The sequence below is a fragment of the Orcinus orca genome, chromosome 3 (assembly GCF_937001465.1).
Source record: "Orcinus orca chromosome 3, mOrcOrc1.1, whole genome shotgun sequence".
Taxonomy (NCBI): Eukaryota; Metazoa; Chordata; class Mammalia; order Artiodactyla; family Delphinidae; genus Orcinus; species Orcinus orca.
Window position 1 is genome coordinate 30,782,021 of NC_064561.1, and position 24,522 is coordinate 30,806,542.

Below are 24,522 nucleotides of genomic sequence, written 5' to 3' on the forward strand. Positions count from 1 at the left end.
GTCATGTACCAAAATGTTCATTGCAGCTCTATTTACAATAGCCAGGACATGGAAGCAACCTAAGTGTCCACTGACAGATGAATGGATAAAGAAGATGTAGCACCTATATACAATGGAATATTACTCAGCCATAAAAAGAAACGAAATTTATTTGTAGTGAGGTGGATGGACCTAGAGTCTGTCATACAGAGTGAAGTAAGTCAGAAAGAGAAAAACAGATACTGTATGCTAACACGTATATATGGAATCTAAAAAAGAAAAAAAGAAAAAATGATTCTGATGAACCTAGGGGCAGGGCAGGAATAAAGACGCAGACGTAGAGAATGGACTTGAGGATATGGGGAGGGGGAAGGGTAAGCTGGGACAAAGTGAGAGAGTGGCATGGCCATATATACACTACCAAATGTAAAACAGATAGCTAGTGGGAAGCAGCCGCATAGCACAGGGAGATCAGCTGGGTGCTTTGTGACCACCTAGAGGGGTGGGATAGGGAGGGTGGGAGGGAGACGCAAGAGGGAGGGGATATGGGGGTATATGTATACGTATAGCTGATTCACTTTGTTATACAGCAGAAACTAACACAACATTGTAAAGCAATTATACTCCAATAAAGATGTTAAAAAATTTTTAATCTATAGAATGAGTTATTTTTGAGGCATTTAAAATGAGTTTATGGAAGAATATTCAAATTTAGAAAGTTGTTCCCTACTTATCATTATGCAAAGAATCAGAGTAAAAAGCGTATGTATGGTATGATCCTATATTTGTAAAAATGATTAATGCATGTGAACAGAAAATATACTAAAAATGTTAATGTTTTCTATTTTTCCTATCATTGGCATATATTCTTCTTATAATGAGAAAACCACAAATAAAAGTTATCTTTTAATAAAACAGTTGGAATTTGTTTTGTTTTGTTTGTTTGGGAGCTTGTGGGGTTTGCATTACGGATGCTTTGAAAAACATGATGATAGCTCATACCATTTCTTTGTGCCAGTCCAGTTGTAAGTGCTTTATAAAGATTACCTCGTTTACATCTAACAACAATGCTATGAATGTATAATATCATTATCTCCATCTTATAGATGAAGTAATCAGGGCACAGAGAGGCTGAGGGACTTGCCCAAGGTCACACAGCTTGGAAATACTGGAGGTTAAAATTCAAGATCAGGCAGTCTGGACTGGTCCACACCCTTACGCCCATGCTTGTCTGTGTCTGGAACAGCTGCATAGGCATTCCACAGAATGCTTATTTAAACTTTATTTTTGTGTGTTTATATGTTTAAAAAATTATATTTAAATACCCTCCCTGACTTGACATATACAGTAGGATCTAGTTATCTGAGGATATTTGGAATTAATAAAAGGCCACTTAAAATGGATGCTCTTAACATTGATTGATTCAGAATTTACCTTGAAAAGTAAAACTGTAATTATGAAAGTATTTTTTATCTGATATCTAGGAATATTCAGGTTATACTTGCAACTACGCTCTAATTTTTAGAATGAACACTGAGCTTTCCTACGTACACAAACATGCGACACCAAACATTTCATTGTCCCTCCACTTCACTGACTGCAAAATGCATCCTGTTTTCAGAGATGTCAAAAGATGAGCATCGTGTGTATCTCAGAGTTAATGAAATACTCGAGAACAATGCAGCATCCCTGTAGCTTGACTGGTGCAACACAATCCAATGTAAACATACTGGAGGTCTTCATCAAATTTTCCAGGACCTCTCTTTACGATATTAGAACCGCCCTCTTGGAAGCGCTGATCTTGTCACCTTCCTTGTCACTTCTCTCTGCCACAGTATTTAACTGTGCTACCTCAGCCAGATCTGCATTTACCAAGGCTTCCCTGGGCGCTTACAGGCAGATCTCCAGCATCACTTTTGTTGACTTAATGAAATTCTCGTCTTGGGCTTGAGTTGTAATTTTACTCTGTCAGCATTCATGTTGACATTGTACTGCAGGATGTTCCTGGAAATGACTGCCGGCAGAGAGGAGAAAAAGGAGGTGCCAGTCTGCTGTGTTCAGTGCATACCAGCTTTGTGACCCTAAGCTCTGCCTCAATTCTTTCATCTGTAAAATGGGGCTGCTCCTAATGGTGCCTACCTCACAGGGTTGTTGTGAAGAGAAAATAATTCATGTGAAACAGTCCTTGGCACACTGGAGCCCTCAAATAATGCTGACTATTATTATTATAACTAGTGTTAAATGGGGAGGGATCTCTGAGTGGAGAACAGTTTTATAAGAGATCAGATGACTGATAGTAATTTTTGTCTTCTAACATCTTTGGCTTCCCTACAAACATCTGTACTGAGAGGGGCTTCAATGAACATCTTAAAAGTTGTTAATTTTTGTGAAGATCTTTTCTAAATATCTCTGAACACAGATCTGAACTTCCGTTGCTCTGCTGTTTATTAGAAAACTTCAAGATCTGCACTGGGCTTTCTTTGAATCCACCTGATGTGTGTCTGCTCAGATAAGGTTGTATAAGCAACTGCGCTGGTGGATCCTGCAAGCAAATGCCAGGCAGAGCAGAGGTTCAAGTTCATGTCAGGATGTTAAACCACGAATGCAGTTTCTAATGAACATGTAACTGCACCCCAATGTTCACAGTAGCACTATTTACAATAGCCAAGATATAGAAGCAACCTAAGTGTCCATCAACAGATGAATGGATAAAGAAGATGTGGTGTATATATACAATGGAATACTACTCAGCCATATAAAAGAATGAAATTTTGACATTTGCAGCTACATGGATGGACTTGGAGGGCATTATGCTAAATGAAGTAAGTGAGACAGAGAAAGACAAATAATGTATGATACCACTTATATGTGGAACCTAAAAAATATAACAAACTAGTGACTATAACAAAAAAGAAGCGGACTCACAGATATAGAGAACAAACTGGGAGTCACCAGTGGGGAGAGGGAAGAGGGGAGGGGAAATATAGGGGTAGGTGAGTAAGAGGCACAAACTATTAGGTATAAAATAAGCTACAAGGATATATTGTACAATGTGGGGAATATAGCCAATATTTTCTAAGAACTATAGAGTAGAACCTTTAAAAATTGTGAATCACTATGTTGTAACCTGTAACATATAATATTGTACACGACTAAACTTCAATTAAAAAAAAAGAACATGTAGCATGTTCCAGAATGGTGGTTTGTTTTTTTTTTTTAATAAAGAGTTTCACAGCTTATTTTAAGTTTGGGGTGCAACCTCTCTACTTCTGTATCTAAGGCAAGGGATGTGAGTAGATATTTTAAGTGATTTAACCTTGAAACGATTATTTTCTCTCTCTCCTCCTTCAAGCTTGTGGATCAATTTAATTGAAGACCAGCCAGAGCCTGTAAGGGAAATGATGAAAGAAAATACAGTTGCTCTTTGCAACTGCTTATATATATTCACTGTGATTTTTCTCAAAGCTGTGCAGACAAAACAAAGTACATAAATAAATTGAATCCTGAGAGTGCTATAAGATTAGAGTCATCATCTATAACCTCTTAATGCTTGTTTTACTCAAAATAGACTCAAGCTTGTCACAGACCTACTTTTCTTAAAGACAGAGAGATTACTAAAATTAAGAAAAGTATAAAGAATATGGTGACAAATCACCCGTATTTCAACCACTCAAATGAATAAATGTTAGCATTGTGTCATATTTATTTTCAGTCTTTGTACGTGTGTGAGCAGGCATGTGTCTTAGAGACGGGGAAGGCTTGCCTTACCTTTAATGTTTTATTATGGATAAAAACAAGTACTTTTTTTTGACAGGAGGCAAAATACACAGAATTTACTTTTCATTCTAGGGTGTGGCAGGCAGATGATCCTTCAGGAAATTTTATCTTATTTTATTTTTTATACAGTAGGTTCTTATTAGTTATCTATTCTATACATATTAGTGTATGTATGTCAATCCCAATCTCCCAGTTCATCCCACCTTCACCACACATCCCACCGCCCTGCTGAACAAGTACCTTTTTTTTTTTTTTGCGGTACACGGGCCTCTTACTGTTGTGGCCTCTCCCCTTGCGGAGCACAGGCTCTGGACGTGCAGGCTCAGCGGCCACGGCCCACGGGCCCAGCCGCTCCGCGGCATGTGGGATCTTCCCGGACCGGGGCACGAACCCGTGTCCCCTGCATCGGCAGGCGGACTCTCAACCACTGTGCCACCAGGGAAGCCCTTTGAACAAGTACCTTTTAAACCTAATTCTCAGTCCTGTTCTCCTCACCTATTCCTACGGGTGACTAACCTCATGAGTTTAGTTTCTCTCTCTGTGTCTCTGTCTCCATCTGTATACATGATTATTAACGTACACACATATAAACATATATATATATATATACACACACATACAAACATACATATACAGAGATCAAAACATTACAATAGTAAATATGGATTTGAATTATAAACCATGCTTATACTAATAAAACTGTCACATTGATTTGTTTTATATATGGGGTTCTACGGAAGATTTCACTTGAAGATTAAGGTCTTTGTCTGGAAAATTTGAAACTCTTGACTTACAGCACCTCCGAGACTCTGCTCAGTCAAAATATGTGGTTTGGCGCTGCCCCTTTTTACTCATCCCTGCTTTCTCTGTTTCTATCTTTCTCCCCGAGTTCCATGTTCTCAATAATTGACTTTTTTGAAAAACATTCAACGTGCCCTCCCCGTGCATGCCCCTCAGTACAAGGCCCCTTGTAAAACTCAAGCATCTTCTGAGATTTTTCCTGCTTGGTGACTGCCCAGGAGGGTACCCACTGATTTAATTGGCAGTTTCCATTCCTATCAGGAGGCCACCAGATAATCACAAGGGGTGTCCTGAGAAAGACCTTTCCAAAAGCACTTTTAGTCCAATACAGAAGAAACCAAGGTTCTCTTGGTTTCACAAACTCTTTCTCCATACCTCAAGCTCTTTTGCAAAGGAAGGGTCTGAAAAACATGCCTGTAAAAATATGCCTTCCTTCAAAATGAAATTAAAATGCTATGTGGTGGGCTATGCAAGCTGACAGCCCCAAACCCTGGTATTCTCTCCCCACTAAGATCCCAGAACACAGCTCTGCAGGAAGACAGAAGTCCAAGGAGAGCCTGTCTGCCTGGATCATGGGCACTGGACAGGGGCACAGTGACAGAAGCAGGCTGCTCAGAACACGTGGGCGTCCCACTGACCCACGGATCCAGTTACTTCCACCTCTAATGGAAACTGTGTGCAGTTGACTTGCTTGGGCAAGAGAGAAGGGGACAAGGAAAGAGGGAATTCATTTTCAAACAAGGCTCTGAATTGGAAAGGGATAAACCGAGCTGGCGAACAGCTAACCCCACTCATCGCTATTTATAAATCTGCTTTGAAAAAATGTCATTTAGGGGAATTCTGCTGAAGAGGACAATAGGAATGTTTGCTCGGCTCATTTGATCTTGGTCTGCACATGCTCGATCTGCCATATTTGCATTTCTCTGGTATGATCATGGGGCAATTTGTGGTCTCTTAAATCGTTCCCTTCTATCGTTCAATGAATGTGTGGATAGTTTTGCTTCCCATCCCACAGACACACCTCGGAGTAAAGCACTGGGGTTGACAGTGTCTGTTTCCATCTTAGCGTCATTTAATCCCTACTACCTGCCTCTAATCAACCCTTACAGCTGGAGCTGTAAGCCCACCCCACACGTTCAAGTTGCCTCTGGAAGTGACTGGGCTCATGGCTCCATCAGTCTGAGTGATGAAATAGGCGTTTTTAATACTCGCTAAACAGGATTGGGGAGAAGGTGAAGTCCCAGCAGACCTCCCCAGCGTTAACTGCATCTTGTTGGTTCGGTTAATCATGTACCTAATTTGCCGATTACTGACTTGTTCTCACGCAGGATTTTACTTGGCTTGACATATCAGTAGCAATCCGTGATGAACCGTCAAGTAAACCTGCTCCCTGCCTTAACCACCCAGATGCTCACTTGCATCAACAGCTTCTGAGAGTTCCTTTGATCCCTAGCACTGCATCCAGGTCAGATGATGATGATGATGACGATCTTTAAGTCTCACCTGTTTCCCTTCTAGAACTGGGCTCAAGCAAATCTGACACAGTTTGTAGGATTTCAAATACTCGGCAAGACGGACTAGGCTACCTTACATACACCAGCCCCATGAGAATTTGAGTTGGTAGGTTGACAATGGCTTAGATCAACTTTTGTTTTTTTTTTTGTCTAGGTCTTAAAAAAATGGAATGCAGGGCACCAAAATGCTGCATTTAAAAGACAATGGGGGGCTTCCCTGGTGGCGCAGTGGTTGAGAGTCCGCCTGCCAATGCAGGAGACACGGGTTCGTGCCCCGGTCCGGGAAGATCCCACATGCCGCGGAGCAGCTGGGCCCGTGAGCCATGGCCGCTGAGCCTGCGCGTCCGGAGCCTGTGCCCCGCAACGGGAGAGGCCACAACAGCGAGAGGCCCGCGTAACGCAAAAAAAAAAAAAAAAAAAAAAGACAATGGGGGCTTCCCTGGTGGCACAGTGGTTGAGAGTCCACCTGACGATGCAGGGGACATGGGTTCGTGCCCTGGTCCGGGAAGATCCCACATGCCGCGGAGCGGCTGGGCCCTTGAGCCATGGCCACTGAGCCTGCGCGTCTGGAGCCCGTGCTCCACAACGGGAGAGGCCACAACAGCGAGAGGCCCGTGTACCGCAAAAAAAAAAAAAAGACAATGGGATAGCTACCTTTCTAACAGACAAGGATTAAACAATGATATCCAGTTTATGCAAGAGTTCAAGTAAATAATACGGGCACTTACTGCCGCTGGTGGGCAGGAGAGTAGGGAGGGTAATTGGTATAAACTTTCAGAAGGAAAATTTGGCAATTAGTATAAAATCCGTAAGGGTTACTTTCAGGAAAAGAACTAAGGGTGTACACAAAGACTAGCCATGAGGACAGGTCTCCCAATATTTTATCGTAAGGCATAAGGGCCTTTCATTGGGATATCTGGTGCCCCTCTACGCAGGAACCTCAGAGGACTGTAATTCCAGCTCCATGGAAGTTAGGATCTGACTTGCTTTGGTCCATATGAGAAGGGCTTAAATGATACGTGACATTTCCAAGCCGAAGTCTTTCGGGATTGGTGCATAACTCACCATCTTCTCCTTCCTTTGCGATAGGGTACTAGTTATGTTCCTGACAGTGGAAATTCCACAGGTCCGTGCCCTTGAATGAGACTGACATTGAGCAAAGCCCAATATCACCCAAAGTGAATACGTGAAGTAGGATGTTCCCAACCTCAACATGTTTGCCATTTGGGGCTGGATAACTCCTTGCTGTGGAGAGTTCTCCTGTGCGCGTTTAGCAGCAGCCCACCTGCCACTGCCTGCCAGGAGCAACCTCTCCCCAGGGTGACAACCAAAAATATTTCCAGACACTGAAGAATGCCTCTGGGGTAGGGAAGAATTGCCCTGTGTTGAGAACCACTGATATAAAGAAGAAATAGCCTCTGTTGCTTTAAGCCACTTAGATGCTGAGTTTTTTTTGTTTTTTTTAATACTGCCACTGATATCTTTTTTTTTTTTTTTTTTTTTGCGGTACGCGGGCCTCTCACTGCTGTGGCCTCTCCCGTTGCGGAGCACAGGCTCCGGACGCGCAGGCTCAGCGGCCATGGCTCAAGGGCCCAGCCGCTCTGCGGCATGTGGGATCTTCCCGGACCGGGGCACGAACCTGTGCCCCCTGCATCGGCAGGTGGACTCTCAACCACTGCGCCACCAGGGAAGCCCGTGCCACTGATAACCTTTTACTATAGCAAAAACACTACATAACTATTCAGCAAAAGGGGACTGCTTCCAATTACGGGTGTTTTTACTTCCTTTTGTTTTTCTGTGCTTTTAAAATTTTTCTGTAATGAAAACAATTTGTCCTTTGATAAGAAGAAAAAAATGAGAAAATTAATTTTATTTTAAAAACCTATATTTACATCATTGCTTATCGACAGACAGTATTGACTAGGGCCACGCAGGATTTCTAAGTACAGTGAAACACTAGTGTACCATATCTTTATATTGTGCTTCTGTTTGCAGAGTGTTTTCCCATCCTCCCTTTGTTGTGGTAGGGGTAGTGTAATTATAGCAACACTGTGAGGCAGGGAACACAGGTAGACAGGGAAACTGAGGCTAAGAGAGGTTAAGGCGCATGTCCGAGGACACCTGGTTAGCACGTAGCAGGGACTCCATCCTCAGTTTTCTAATTCCAGGACCTTCTCCCCTATGCCATGCTACCTCTGTACTGTATCGCTGTAGAAAGCCACGTTCAAAAAGTCAACTGGGACAGACTCTGATTCTTTGGGAAATTTAAACAGGTAAGAAAGGATTCTCCCCTGTATTTAATATCCTTGGACAAGGATACCAAATCTTGTAGGCACTTGGTCAGAGCATGATACTCAATAAAATTTAAGCACAGCCATTCATGCAATGCAGCCAAGAGAATTTCATATTCCTCCCCCTCCCCACTTCTTCCTCTTTCTCTCTTTTCAGCTCAAATGAGTCACCTTGGCTAGCCTGCCAATCCCCATAGAACGTATGTTCCTTGATAGGATATACCAATAGAAATGAAAAATTCTATAATGGTTTGAGACGTGAGTTAGTCACCTATCACTGCGAGGGGCTAAGCTCCATCTCCTCCAGGAAACGTAGCTCATCAAATGGACACGAAGGCACGTTATGATAGCGAATGATCATGAGAATGCGTGGGGAGTCGTCTTCTCCTCTCTTTCTTTTTTTAAGAAGCGCCCCTGTATTGTACCTGTCCTGTGCATTCTAAGCATCTGCACCGTGTCTTGCTTACCGGACCCTCCGACGCATGCTAAACTCCCAAACTGGGAGCTGGACGGCAACCCTCTGTGCACACCTATTCATTTCCCTTCCCATGAAATGGGAAGGGGCTGTCCCCGGAGTGGAGCTATTTTGAGAGGCCGATCACTAGAACAATCACCGGCTTAGCAGGAGATGGACAGCGTGGTGTAGCCACAAAAGAAGGAGAGACATTGTCATTGAGGGTTTGAGTCCTGAATGTCAGAACAGCGGGGAACCTGGGAAGAGTACGTTTCTGCCTGCTGTCCACTATCACTCAGTTTCAGAGGCTTACCTACTTGACTTGCCATGATCGCTGGCCCTTCCATGATTCTGCTCAGAGCATGCAAGCGAAGGGGGATAGCAGTGCTTCAGAACAATGTCAAAAGGGAGAGGTTCCCCCCCGGCCCCAGCCTCAAAGCTCCTGGCATCCAAGGGGCTGATAGGGAAGTTATGCTCAGCTGTGCCCAGAGGCATGTTCCTACTTACTCAAATAATGCCAACAAGTAGATTTCACTGCTGTCAATCTTTCATTATGCTACAGTAGAAAGAGTGGAGCCTGAAGGTCAGGGAGACCCCCTAACAATTTGCATAACTTCCCAGACCAGCACCCTGCACCTGGCCAGAAGTTACAGAAATGCCTCAGGGACTCCTCTTAGCTGAATCCTTCTCTTTCTCTTGATGAGAATCTCTTTAAAGGACAGATGTGATTTTTGTAACAAGAGTTCTGCTTGGTCATGGGCTACGTTAACTCATCTCTAGATAATCAGTGCTTAGACCAATAAATATTTTTCTGGATGGATGGATGGAGGACTTATTGATTACCACTTTACACATTGATCCCTATAGCATGGGCTGTGTATGTTAATATAAACCTACACAGCTCTCCCTGCTCAAAAAAGAAGTAGTCCTTTTAGTCCCTTATATCGATCGTTTCAGGCTGTAAAGATGGGACTGCAAATAAATTTCATCTTGAGAGCCAACACCAGTCAATTGGTGGTGGCTGCCTTTAGGGTTCTCTTGGAGGTATCTGTGCACTGAGTTTAGTGAGGAAAAAGTGCAGTCATCGATTAGCAATGTCTGCTGTGAGCTAAGGACAAAGAAATGGTGGCCTGACTGCTTTGCATTTGCCAAGGGGTTTAAAGCTTTAAATTCTTCCAGTTGAATTTTCTGGATGAATACCTTCCCAACACATGTTTAAAAAGGTCAGCTTTGACTGGATATAATGAGTGGTTAAGGGTGTTTTTCCCTCCACTGGTGTATTTTCCTAATGTACTTCTTTATATACTTGCTGGACTTGAAAGCAAATGAGGCGGGAAAACACTGCTTGGTTTTCCTTAGGATATACAATTCTTATTGGAAAAGAAAACCAAACTAGATGAGGGTGGATTTATCCCAAGTGGGATGTATAAGAAAATCTCTACCAGGAAAAATGAAAGGAGGGATGAGAAGAAAAACAATGAAATCCATAATCTAATCTAATCTTGTCATTCCCAACGCTGGGAATAATCTCACTTACGCAGTGTCAAGCACTTCCCAAGGCACTTAGTACAGGGGAAGCACAGGGAAGCCACAGAGAAATGGTTGCTGAATTTTGGTTAATGTTACGTCACTCTTTTCAAACACAGTGGGATGTCTCCTAGTGATGTTTTAACAAATAACTAGACCCCTTGAAGAAAAAGTACCCAAGGATGAGCAAAGGTCTGGCAAAGGTGACGTCATCAGGTGGGGAGGTAACCGTTTTCTTTTTCTGAGAAATAGTTCCCGTAACATAAATTTAACCACTTTACAGTTTGGTAGTTTTTAGTATATTCACTATGTTGTGCAACCATCACCGCTATCTAATTTCAGAGCATTTGCATCACCCCGAAAAGAAACCCCAAAGGTATTAGCAGTCAGTCCCGATTCTTTCCTCCCTCTCCCCTGACAATCACTAATCTCCTTTTTGTCTCTAAGGATTTGCCTATTCCAGACAATACAAATGGAATCAAACGATATGTAGCCTTCTGTATCTGGCTTCTTTCATTTAGCATAACATTTTCAAGATTCATCCATGTTGTAGCATGTAACAATATTTCATTCCCCTTTTTTAAAAAAAATATTTCATTCCCTTTTATGTTTGAATACTATCCCATGGTAGGGATAGATCACATTTTGTTTCTCCATTCATTCGTTGATGGACATTTGGGTTGTTTCCACTTTGGGGCTATTATGAATAAACACTGCTATGAACATTTGTGCATATTGTTAAATGAGAAATAAAGTTTTCAATTCTCTGTAGGAATACACCTATTAGTGGAGCTGCTGGATCATACTGTAATTCTTTGTTTAACTTTTGGAAGAACCATTGAATTCTCTTCCACAGTGGCCCTCCGTTGTACATTCCCACAAAGCATACAGGAGGGTTCCAACTGTTATTGTCCATCCTTTAGTTATAACCATCCTAGTGGGTGTGAAGTGGTGTTTTTTTTTTTTTTTTTAAACTCATGGCTATATCAAGCATGTTCCTACCTGGGCATGAGACGGTGGAAGTCCTCTTCTTATGTAAACACCGAAGAGAGCATCCTTCCCGAGGGAGATATTGAACTTTAAGAACTGGGGTTGACTGATGTGAATCTGTGATCTCCAAAACACGCCAGGTGGGACTTCTTGGGTCACCCGCCGACCAACTTCCGCTTCGCCACTGTCTATGCTGCTGTTCTTCAAGAACCAGGGCACTGGAAGATAGGAATTGACACCAAGTCCATGACATGTGTACACATTAGTTGGCTCTACATTTCTGTTTGATTATATGCCAGTATTTAAAAAATATATGATGGTGAAACCCATGGCAAATTTCTCTTTAGGTCACAACTTAAAATATCTAGGTTTTAAATAATAATCCTAGAAACTCATACCCCAGGGCATCTGAAATATTGGCACAGTGCTTGCTAAACTTGAGATTACTCTTTACTGATCAACTATCATAAGAGCTGGAGTCTGATAAGTACATGTAAACTCCAAATGTGACTGGGATGTAAAATGATCAGTAGGAAAGGGGAGAGTGATATTAATTTGGCACCAGATCTAATTCTTGCAGCTGTTAATTATTCTTTCCTGCCACAAACAAGTCCAATATACTCTGACATTCTCATAAATTAATAAAAAAGAGCCAGCAGTGAACAAACATCAGTCCAAAATAACTCAACAGAAAATGCTGACTTGCTCTAAGGCTGACTCAACATTGGGTGTCACCCCTTCCTCGCTTAAGAGGAGGGACTTAAGAACCGTGTGGACACCACACCCCTCTCACGGTGACACTGGTGCATCTCTGTTGCGTTATTTGAAATCACTTATATAGGAACCACTGGTTGCCCATACTCAGCAACCTTCAGAACTTTAATAATAGGAGTTCCCGAAATTCCTATTTTAAAAGAGGGTTTCTTAATAACAACGAACTAGCCAGGGTCTCCTACACTTCGGAGGGTGGTTTCCTTTATGAACACAGAACTAAGAAAAAGCTGGGAGTTACTAGAAGTTGCCCAAGAAAAGTTAACTGATCTCTCAGGGCCTCATTATCATTCTCTCTAAAATGGGAACAAAACCTTGATGGAAGCTAGTTTTACATAGGTCACTTGTGATTCCTTCAAATGGATTCTGAACTTGAAAGGAAATATAAAACCACAATCTCCTATTGTCTTGAGAACTTCTAAACCAGTTGAAACCAAATCCAGAAAGAACTGAAGACATTTTGGGTTTGAGGGTCTTTTCACTTTTTGATTGATCACTTTGGCGGCCTTGTGGATCTAAAACTTCTTCAGTCTCATGGGCAAAGGATGGGACGCCAGCTCCCTCCTGCATTCTGTAATGGACGCACTCTTCTGAATATATTCATCTGTATTTGGCCACAATCCATTGCGAAAGGTGTGCATGGTCAAGAGAGATCATAAGGTTGCAGAAGACTGGCATGAAAGGTGAGTGAGGCATTCTGACTTAGCTGACCTGGCTCTGTTACCACCCGGCCACTGCATCAAGACAATACTCATAAATGCTTGGTGCCGGTTTCTCATTCCGGAAAATGGAGAGGTGACATTCTTGGATCCCTAAAGGTTTTCCATATCTAAATTATAAAAGAAAAACCACAGAATGACTTGAGGGTGTAAAGTTATTTTTTTCCCCGTATTTAGTTCAATAGTGGGTCAAATACGAAGTAAACAGGGGCTTAAAATAAAGTAGAAGACACGCTGCTTTGGACCTTAAGAAGAAACCCTCGACCTCTAGAATAGGGAACAGGCTCCTGTTTGGAAGGAGTTTGGAAGCTTCCATCACAAAACATTGTTAGGAAGAAAAGAAACTAGTAATCCTTCGTGGGTCAGCTCTTTAGATGGTTTGCTCCTCAAACATTTTTATGTTGCCTATCAGATAGGAAGTACTTTCCTGTAGGGGAGGAATACTGCATAGCATGTAAGAGCAGAAACTGGGCTGAGACTGCCTTGGTTCAAACGCCAGCTTTGATACTTGGTAAAGTGTATCCATTCTCTGTGCCTCAGTTCCCTCCCTCGTATAATTGGGACACTATTATTATTTATTTCATAGCATTGTTAGGAGGATTTAATGAGTGAACCCATGCAAAGCTCTTCGACTAATTTTTGGCACAAAGTAAGCACTAAATAAAAATTAGCTATCATGATTATTATTATCGGTAAGGCTCTAAGCCTCAAAAGCATATTGTTTATGTTGCTGACATAATGACATATCTAGGGGGAACCACTTGTTATCACCAGTTGATCAGAAGCTCTGATTATTATAAATTAAAAACGAATTTGTACTTAAAAATGCTGCTTTGGAAGGGCTCCTCTCCTCGCCAAATTAAGGCCTTTGGAGGAAAGGATACAATAAAAAGGATGCAGTAAGGAAGAGCTGTAGGAAAAAAAAAAACCAACCCTGGGGAAGAATAGTTTAGGAGTCTCTGATAGAGACCAAATGTAACCCCAGCAATCACAGTGTAGCAACAAGTTAAAGAAATGCACTAAAAATAAAAAAGAATTCTAAAGAAATCACTCATCTTTAAACTTAATAAAATGAGCTTTCTTTCGTGTCTGTTGGGCTTTCAGGGGTTGCTGGGTTAATGACAGGCTATGAAAAAGTAGCAGGGAATCGGCACCCACGAGCCCACTAATCTGCTGTTGAAACTTAAATGGATTTTGATAATGTCAAACCAAATGAGGACGCCAGAGGTGGCGAAGAGGCTTCCAGGGAGCGGCTGCGCTGGAGAAATTCTGACAAGGAGCCTCAGGGGGTTGATTCTTTTTTTTTTTTTAATAAATTTATTTATTTTTAGCTGCGTTGGGTCTTTGCTGCTGCACGCGGGCTTTCTCTAGTTGTGGCGAGTGGGGGCTACTCTTCGTTGCGGTGTGCGGGCTTCTTATTGCAGTGGCTTCTCTTGTTGCGGAGCACGGGCTCTAGGCACACGGGCTTCAGTAGTTGTGGCTCACGGGCTCAGTAGTTGTGCCTCGCGGGCTCTAGAGTGCAGACTCGGTAGTTGTGGCACACGGGCTTAGTTGCTCCGCGGCATGTGGGATCTTCCCGGACCAGGGCTCAAACCCGTGTCCCCTGCATTGGCAGGCGGATTCTTAACCACTGCCACCACCAGGGAAGTCTGGGTTTGGTTCTTATAGTAGTGGGGTCCCCCTTCTTTCAGTAGACCCCAACTTCAGGACACTGAAGTCAGTAATTAGCTGCTCCCGCCAATGAGTACAGGCTGACTTCTCAGTAGTCACACTCCCCCACCAGGGTTTCAGATGCCCCGCCCCTCATGTTCCATCCACCAAAGGAGGCAGTGCACCTGGGTGCTGAAGTATACGTCTTGTAGCCAGACAACTGGGTTCAAATCCTGGCTCTGGTTCTTCCTTGTTGTGTGACCACCAGCAATTTGCTTAACCTCTCTGGGTCTTCATTCTCTTTTTGTTAAAATGGGAACAATAATAGTAACTATCTCATAGGCTGAGAGTAACAAATGGAAGTACACAAAGAAGGTCCCTAGCATATAATAATAGCAAAATATATGCTAGTTACACTGAATTAAATAAAAGAATGAAAAACGATAAGGGAAAATGTCTGGCTTTTTTTTTTTTACCATCTTCATTGGAGTATAATTGCTTTACAATGGTGTGTTAGTTTCTGCTGTATAACAAAGTGAGTCAGCTATATGTATACATATATCCCCACATCCCCTCCCTCTTGCGTCTCCCTCCCACCCTCCCTATCCCACCCCTCTAGGTGGTCACAGAGCACCGAGCTGATCTCCCTGTGCTATGCGGCTGCTTCCCACTAGCTATCTATTTTACATTTGGTAGTGTATATAAGTCCATGCCACTCTCTCACTTCGTCCCAGCTTACCCTTCCCCCTGCCCGTGTCCTCAAGTCCATTCTCTACGTCTGCATCTTTATTCCTGTCCTGCCCCTAGGTTCTTCAGAACCCTTTTTTTTCCTAGATTCCATACATATGTGTTAGCACACGGTATTTGTTTTTCTCTTTCTGACTTACTTCACCCTGTATGACAGTCTCTAGGTGCATCCACCTCACTACAAATAACTCAATTTCGCTTCTTTTTATGGCTGAGTAATATTCCATGGCTTTCTTTTCGGAGTAAAGGATTTTCAAAAAGACATTGTGTGTATATGTGATATGCATGTATATATTTATATACATGTATATGTGCATATATGTGTATATATGTATGTATGTATCTATCAAGGGAGAGGGGAGAGTCTAACTCTTCTAGAATAGACTTAACTATGGGAACAAGCTTAAAATTGGGAGTCAGGCTCTGTTTCCATTACTGATTTTTGGTGGGACTTTATAGAAGCCTGTTTGGTTATTTTATTGATTAGCTTAGTTTATTGAAAATCCTGCTTTATTTAGTAACACTGAATTTTTTTTTTTTTTTACAGTGTAACAGGCATCTGGTTTATTTATTTATTTTTTACATCTTTATTGGAGTGTAATTGCTTCACAATGGTGTGTTAGCTTCTGCTTTATAACAAAGTGAATCAGCTATACATATACATATGTTCCCGTATCTCTTCCCTCCTATGTCTCCCTCCCTCCCACCCTCCCTATCCCACCCCAGTAACACTGAAATTGAGATCCAGTCAGCTATACCTTCACACTGAAGCTCTTTTATCCTTTATACCCTGCCTCCTGCCAGATAAATAGGTTCTTTCTCTGCGTTTTCATAGCATTTACACTTTACTGCAGCACTGTTGTTGGGTACTATGTTGATTTTACTTGCCTTTCTAAGTGTCTCTTATTAGACGCTGTGCTCCCTGAGGTCAGGCAGGGCTACAAATGCATCTCTGGGTTCTCCATGGTTTGCACCTGGCAACCCATCTATAAATTCTTATTGAACTGAATCAAGTTTTATCGGACCATCTGATGGGGTATTTTAACAAAACCCCTGTGACTACTGGGTGAAATGAGAGCCTTAAGAAAGATTTACTTTGGAAAGTTGCACGGAAACTGGCTTTAAAAAAAAAAATTAAATTCTCTTTTGAGAGCTCCATGGGGAAATTTACTACCTAAAGAAAACTTCCTTATGAATCCTTCTGAAAAATCATGAGTCAACTCTTAATTTATCTTTTGTATAAAGTCTTATAAACAAAAAAAATGAGCCAAGGCAGCTGGAGTCTAGTGTATAGGTCATTGGATTAACAACCAAGAGGTAAGGGTCCTAATCCTGATGCTTTATGATGCCGAACCATTTGTGGAAGGAACAGGGATGTAAATGAACTATTCTGTGGAACTCCCATCCTTGTTACTAAGCAGCTGGCTAGTTTTAGGCAGTTCAGCTCTCCAGGTCTCATTGTCCTTATCTCCATAAGAGTGGTTTGGACCCAAGGATACCTTAAGCGGCATTCCACCTTAGCCTACTGTGGTCTACAGAGCAAGTCAGGAGGGTCATCTCTGGGTTTGTGCTACAAAGACGCCTATGTGGTGTCCGTGGGGGGAGGGGTTATCAGAAAGTGAAGGTAACATCCCTTTTAACAAACCAGTGATTGCTTTCAAACTAAACTTTCCACATATGCAACTGAATTATTCTTTTGCAAAGAGTTTTCACTTTTTCCATATATATATATATACACATATATATATACATCTGCATATAAATACCTTTAATATATATAAAATTTTCATTTTGAAATAATTTCAGATTTATGGAAAAATTTCAAACAATGGTACAAAGATTCCTGCATATCCTTCACCCAGATTCCATAAATGTTACATACATTTGTGTTCTCTCTCTGTATATAAATATATATTTTTTCTGAAACACTGAGTTAAGTTATAAACAGGTGGCTCCCTTACCTCGAAATACTTCCAAGTGTTTCTCCTAAAAACAAGGCCATTCTTTTTCAGAACCACAGTACAGTTATCACAAACAGAAAATTAACATTGATACAACCAAATATATCTAATTTATAGACCTTATTCAAATTCGCCAATTGTTACACTAATAGCCTTTACAGCCAAAGGAAAAAAGACTTTTTCTACATACTTAAAAAAGAAGCTTCAAGGGCTTCCTTGGTGGCGCAGTGGTTAAGAATCCACCTGCCAATGCAGGGGACACAGGTTCAAGCCCTGGTCCGGGAAGATCCCACATGCCGCAGAGCAACTAAGCCCGTGCGCCACAACTACTGAGCCTGCGCTCTAGAGCCCGCGAGCCACAACTACTGAGCCCGCGTGCCACAACTACTGAAGCCCGCGCACCACAACTACTGAAGCCCGTGCGCCTAGAGCCTGTGCTCCGCGATAAGAGAAGTCACTGCAATGAGAAGCCCGCGCACCACAACCAAGAGTAGCCCCCACTCGCCACAACTAGAGAAAGCCCATGCGCAGCAACAAAGACACAATGCAGCCAAAAATATAAATAAATAAAATAAATACATTTTAAAAAAAAGAACCTTCAAAATGGGTGGGCATAACTTCTGTAACTTTAAAAATAATAAAAGGACGAGAAAAGTTAGGCCAATACTGCCTCCCGAGAGATTAAAAGGAAAGGTGCCTTTTGTAAATTGCTACAGCCAGCGTGGGGAACCATCTCCATGACTCTGTCCTTGGAGGTCAAATCCCTGGGCTGATGTCCAGGAGGTCTGTGCCGCCCTCCAAGGTCAAAGAGGCCAGCAGCCCGGACCAGGCTCCCAGTCCCACAAACAAGGATCAGAACCTGGGCTCCCGGAGCCATGCCAGCTCTTCTAGGACAAACATGGTTAACCCCTAAAAGGATGCCATTGAGAGTCACTCAACAAGGAAACAAAGTAATTATGGTTTCTACCTTTACCTCCAAGATGGCTGTCGTCATATTGAGAAGTTCTGAGTTCTCAGGAGGCAATGTTGCATGTGGAGCTGGTCAGCCCTGGGTTTGAATCCCAGCTCTGAGAACTACTAGCCGTGTGCCTGCGGGCTGATCCCTCCCGCTCTCTGAGTTTGTCTACTCCTCTGTATAATGGGGTTGCTTCTGAGGATTAACCAGAGTAACACAGGACGCGAATTCTAGGCACTTTTACATCTTTCCATCCAGCTGTTGTGCTGCCTGCAAAACACCTGTAACTATCCCAGATTTGGAGGATAAATATGTGATGATTTATTGATAGTTTATGGTACCAGCTGCCTAGTGCACTATTAACTACAAGAGGGCCCAGGGCTGGAGTGGGCTGTAATGAAACAGACATCTTGCAGAGCAGCTGAAATCAATACACAATGAGTGGTCAATACATCTGCAGACCTGGGGGGGTACCTACTGCATGAATTATAGTGCTACGTCCAGAGAAAGCAAAGGCCAGTTCAACACCCAAACTGCAGCTGTTAACGTGGGCTCTAGCTGCTTCTCAGGCGGGCAACTGGAAGGCAGCCATGTGTTTATTTCACAATGATCCATGAATGTGCCACGCAAGGCTGGGTGGGTCATTCACTCACATTTTCATGCAACGACTATTTAGCAAGCATCGACTGTAGTGCTAGGTAATCTCTGGTCAACATCAAAGTTGGGGTGTCTGTCATTTTCCCATTATCCATTATCTAGGCAGCCTGAAGTCTTTGCGTCGACAGTATCAAGAACAGAGGAATTTAACACCATTCTGTAATCATTCTGTGTGAGTCCGGCCACCACCCTTGGGTTCTAGGCAATGACCAAGCGTGGTGTCCTGGCAAACAGGATGGAGTCCAGCCTCCATCTCCCAGAGCCGTGGCTTCCACGTCCAACTTTTCTTTCTATCTACGAGCTGCACAGTGAAAAGTGGAGATGGTGATCATTTTGCCCTAAGAAGCAGATGCTTAAGACACATTGGTTCTGCGGGTTCATCTCCAGCTTAAAGATGACATTTCTGGGATTTTAGAAGCAACACTCTAATGATCAATTTCACAGGATAGCCCACGTCTATAACTCCACGGAAGATTGCTCATGGAAATGTGAAGCGATTGCCTATTTCAGACACACGTACCTAAAATTCCAACCAGTTAAATAAGACTGATGTGGAGCAAAACAACAGCCTTCCATAGCCACATTAGAAGCTAATCATTTCAGAAAATGTTGCCATAATTCATTTATGGAAACAGCAAGACTATTCCCCAAACAAGTGATAAAGGGAACGGACTCACGGTCATAGCACGGAAATGAAGCCTCATGTTAATACTTCCTAAACTTAAACTGAACTCTGGAGGCACCCTAGCATAAATCTGCCTTGCAGATTATTCTGCCTCACATATTTTTATCTATTGCAAATAAAGGTGAATTCAGAATATTGCTTCAGTCATTACACCTCGTTTCCATTTATTTGGGAATCAGGACAACCATCTGTGAATTCTGTTTAACCAGAAGATAGGCGAAAAGATTCTCCTAAAGACATGAGATTCACTAGCTCGTCTGAGTCAGCAGCAGCCCAGCAGCCTTCACCCGGCTGTTGCCTGTCTATTCTTCAGGAATAGACTTCCATCCTGAGCGTCCACTGCGGCTGTTACAGTATGCACAACATCACACAGCAGTAATGATTTTTATAAAATCCTTCAGCACTCAGAACTACACATGGCCTTTCTTTTGAAACCTCAATTTGTCATCTTAGACAAAAATGGCCAAATCTCTGTCACTCAGGGTGTTAATAGATATTTATACATCTGACTGTTCAGGTGAACATGCTTCTGTATTAATAAGTAGTTCAGTTTATTAGTATTATTTATAGCAGCTAAAAAATTTATCGAGTGGTTACAACTTGCCACGTAGTCTCCTGATTCCTTTATGATTTTTTTTCCTGTTTTTCAGACAAGAGGACCACAGGAGTAAAGTGACTCGCTTCGGATCACACAGGTCTTAAGTGGCAGAGCTGGGATCAAAAGCTCTGTCCGACCGTTTCAGAAACCCACATACGTAACCACTAGGCTGACTGCATTTCAGACGCTGGGCTAAATACAAGAGAGACAAAGAGAGGCGTATCCAAGCAGATAGCAGAGACCAAGCTCTGGGTGTGCAGGTCTCTCTGAAAGAGAAGCATGCCAATGAAAGTAAGGGCGAATGTGGCAGGAAGGGAAACTGGATCTCTTTATTAATACCTATGTCAAGCCACGATGATGCCACGTACAACAGAAAGTATGCAACTGGGAACGGCTTGTGGAGGGCAATCAGAAGCTGAAATCCACCAATGTGATGCACTAAGTGGTACCCATCTGTAACAACGGTAGGATAGCATGGCCTCCAAAATGAGGGGAGTTGTTGCATTGGTATGTAGGTGGTTGGTGTACCTGCCAGTAGATGTGCAGTATCTCAATGGCTGGCTCGATCATAATGACCCCTTGTCCTTCGGGGAACTTCACCGACTTTGAAAAAGCCCCATGTAGGGAAGTGATCATTTTGGAACCCTGGGTTGTGTTCATTGAGAGGCTGATGAGAGCCAGAGGAAGAATTACCAACCTCCCTGCTAATCTGGCTCCTAGTACCATACATTAAGCCAACTAGTAAAAATCATTATGAAGTTTTTGCTGAAAGGGCAAGTGTAGAAAAACATGTTTCTAAACAGAATAACAGTCTTTGCCATTTTTTTCCAACTTGCATACCATCTGGAAATTCTGATTTTTTTTTCAAAGGGTAGGAAAGAAATGTGCTCCAGGCACAAATAAATGTTTACAGCTGAGTTATAAACCGAGAATGGTGGGGCTTAAAACAGACATGCCGGCAGTGATGGAACTCAAGCTGCAGTGAGACAAATAACGCTGCAAGGAGCTGGCCAGCTCATTTTTGCACATTGGCCCTTTGGAACGGGAAGTCCTGCTTCCTACTGACCTCATCAAGCACATGGTTAAGAAGAAGTCTTCATCAGGGTTTGTCCCCATTCTTAGAGGGTAAAGGAAAAAGATGAAGTGGTAGGATTGTCTACCTTCACATTCCGAAGGCAGCCTTCGCCTTTGGAAAATACAGCACCTCATAAGAAGTGGCAGCCTGTGGAGGCTTGTTAAATGGACCGACCGAGGGACGTTATGATGATGTCAGGAAAAACAACAAATATTCATGGATCTCTTATTAAGTATCTGATATCACACACCATATTCTATAAGTGACATCTCATTATGGGGGACTGCAAGCTTATGAGGGGGTACCATTTTACAGATGATGGCTCAGAGGCCGAGGGAGGGCAAATGACCTGTTTACATCCACACAGTTCCTTAGTGATGGAGCTGGTGTTTGCATCTAGTCAGACCAACCCCAGAGCCCTGTAGTATAGAGCATCTGTCAATGCGAAGTTATCTGAGAATATATTATACCCAACTTTATGTCAAGAAGGAAAAACTGATATATTGGAGTTTTGTCTTTCTCCCTAGTGTCCTACAACTTGTAGTTACAGACAAGTCCAAGGAAAGCAGAAATGGGTTTGTACATGATCAAGACTAGTCAGCCAACTTTTCCTGTAAAGGGCCAGACAGTAAATATTTCAGGCTTTGGGGGCCATCTAGGCTCAGTTGCCCCTACTCAATTCCATTGCCAGAGTGCAAAAGCAGCCAGGGACAATGAATGAACGTGGCTGTGTTCCAATAAATCTTTATTTGCAAAAACAGGTGGCTGGCCAGATTTGGTCCATGAGATGCAGTTTGCTGACCCCAGATATAGAGGACACCTTGAATGTAAAATGAGTGTAGGTTTTGAGAGTGACCCATGAAATTCTACTTGGGAGTTTATTCTTTCTTAAGATCAGTGCACAAATTGGCTACATACGACGCGCCCTTTAAAAGTTCTTGTATATTTTGCCTCTGGACCTAGCCAATCAAACTGGATTCCCTTATGCTATCTGACCAGGTCAGAACACTGTATTGAATCTTCGTTCTCAAGGCTTATCTACTCCCAGATCTATAGAAAAAGTGTTCCGTGCTCTTGTAATGAAGACGTATGAGTTCGTTCCTTTTAACATAGAAATACACTTGAGATGGTGAGTGATTCTGGCAGTCTGTGGGCTCCCCTTCCTTGATGTGAAATCCAACGACCCAATCAACCACATTAAGTTTTAATTGAAAGACAGAATGGAGAAAAAATAAACCGTGAACAACAACAAATGGAAAAGGGAAGACAAAGCCCAAAGAACATATATTCTCCCAACCAATTAATCAAGTGCTTTGTTTCTACTAACATATCAGAGTGTGTAGGCTGCCCTGTCTATTAGACTCCTTTCCAAATCTGAGCAGTGTAAACACTCCTAAAGACCAGGTAATGAAATCTCTATCGATATGCCATCTTAGATGGGACTCACATGCCTGTGTTTTGCTTACATTTTAATTTGCTTCTGCTGGATACTTACCTAGTAATTGCTTAATAAGATTAACCTCCCTGGCAATGTGTGGTGTATCTTGATTAAAACATTATCGGAGTGAAGGATTATCGTACAGCACACAAAAATGGAGAGGGTGGTATTTAATTAATTTATTGCCAATATATCTTGATTGTCTCTTTGAAACACTGGAAAAGTAGTCGATTGGAATTGATCCAGGTTATCTAAATGTATAGATTTAGATTGTGCAGAGGAGGTAGGTCACTGGGTAAAGAAATTCAAACGTAGGATCACCGCCTTTAAAAAGAGTTAGGCGGGTATAACACACCATTGTAAAGCAATTATACTCCAATAGAGATGTTAAAAAAAAAAAAAAAGAGGCGGGTGTGTGAAAACACTAACCTTTCTAGTCATTTTTAAAACCAAACTTCACAACAACTTAAGGAGAGATCTGATCTCTTCGGTCACAGGAAGAGTACTGTTTTGGCGTTCAGAAAGAAGACGTTCTGAGTTCTACTTCCACTTTAAGCAATTTCAAATGCTCAGACTTTATCATAAAAGTCCTCTCGACAAAATTCACTGCACAATGACTTGGTAACCTCTTTTCTGGCTCAGAACTCATTTGGAAAATATTCTGCTATGTGTGATGTTATACAACTCACACAGTATTTTCAAAAGCAGGTGGCCTCTGAGGGGAAAAGTTCTGGCCCTTCCAAAGACACCATGGAAAATGTTTCTTTGTTCATTTAGAGACGTCATACTCTTAGTTAGGACCTGTTCTTTTCCGGGAATCTTCTGTCCTGCCGGCGTGGGAGGCTCCAGTGGGGTTGGAAATGAAGCTTAATCACAAATGGGAGGAGAGGCCGACCTTCACTTATGGAAGTTAATGCCTATCAGTGATTCCCTTTTGTGAAGAACGCTTTTTAAAAAGTGTTTGTGCGAATTCCCTGGCGGTCCAGTGGTTAGGACTCTGGTCTCTCACTACCGAGGGCTCGGGTTCAATCCCTGGTCGGGGAGCTAAGATCCCACAAGCTGCGAGGAGCGGCCCCCCAAAATTGTTTTTTAGTTAAAAAAAAAAGTGTTTGTATGTAATCTCAGTATGTATATGGACATAAAATACATCCCTGTGCAAAAAAAATGCATATTCACATTTCAAATGTGTATTCTGCACTCTTTTCAAAAAATGGAGTGTTGATTTGCAGATTAAAGGACATGTGTGGATCAAACATAACAGAGACCCCCAAAAGCAGTGTTTCTCACAGAGCAGCACCACGGACATTTTGGATGGGATACTTCCTCATCGTAGGAGGCTCTCCTGTGCACTGTAGGCTGTTTAACTGTATCTCAGCTTCTCCCTACTAGATGCTGGTCGCACCTCTTCTAAATGTGACAATCAAAAGAGTCTTCAGACCTTGTCAGATGTGCCCCTAGGGGGCAAAAACACCCCAGCTGAGAACCACTGCAGTAAAGGCAACTGAAGTTACATTTACAGGTGGTGTCAAGCCCTGCAGATACGCAGACTGCAAATCTGAGGCCAGCAAATCTGGCTCCTGGCTTTTGGGTCCGTTAAGGTAAAATATACTTTTCATTTTCAGGTCTAGTTTTAGTCACTTGATGATGGAAAGCATATAATTTCATCCTCAGATAAAACTTTTTCATGCTTACTTAAAGGTAATTTAGTGTTATGATTAGGATAGATGAGGAGAACGACTCTTAAAGCCTCGATCAAAAGACGACAAAGTCACACTCGAAGCATTAGGACAGCTCCGGAGAGGCTAATTTAAGCAACATTAGCACCTCAGGGCTGATTAATGTACACCTCTATGGGAAGATGATTCTGGAATATCCTCTGTGGAAAATGCCTGATCTAGGAAAAACCCAACAGCTCCCTTAAAGATGCACACGT

General features: G+C 42.3%; 1 protein-coding gene across 13 annotated transcripts in view; it reads right to left on the reverse strand.

Moving 5' to 3' along the window:
* Positions 1 to 24,522, reverse strand: part of TENM2 (teneurin transmembrane protein 2) — a 713,065-nt gene that overhangs the window by 206,687 nt on the left and 481,856 nt on the right. For all 13 annotated transcript variants that reach the window (XM_033432114.2, XM_033432113.2, XM_033432112.2 and 10 more), the window contains one exon: positions 11,346 to 11,551. In XM_033432114.2, coding sequence (XP_033288005.1) covers positions 11,346 to 11,551 — 206 coding nt within the window. The remainder of the gene's footprint in view (positions 1 to 11,345; positions 11,552 to 24,522) is intronic.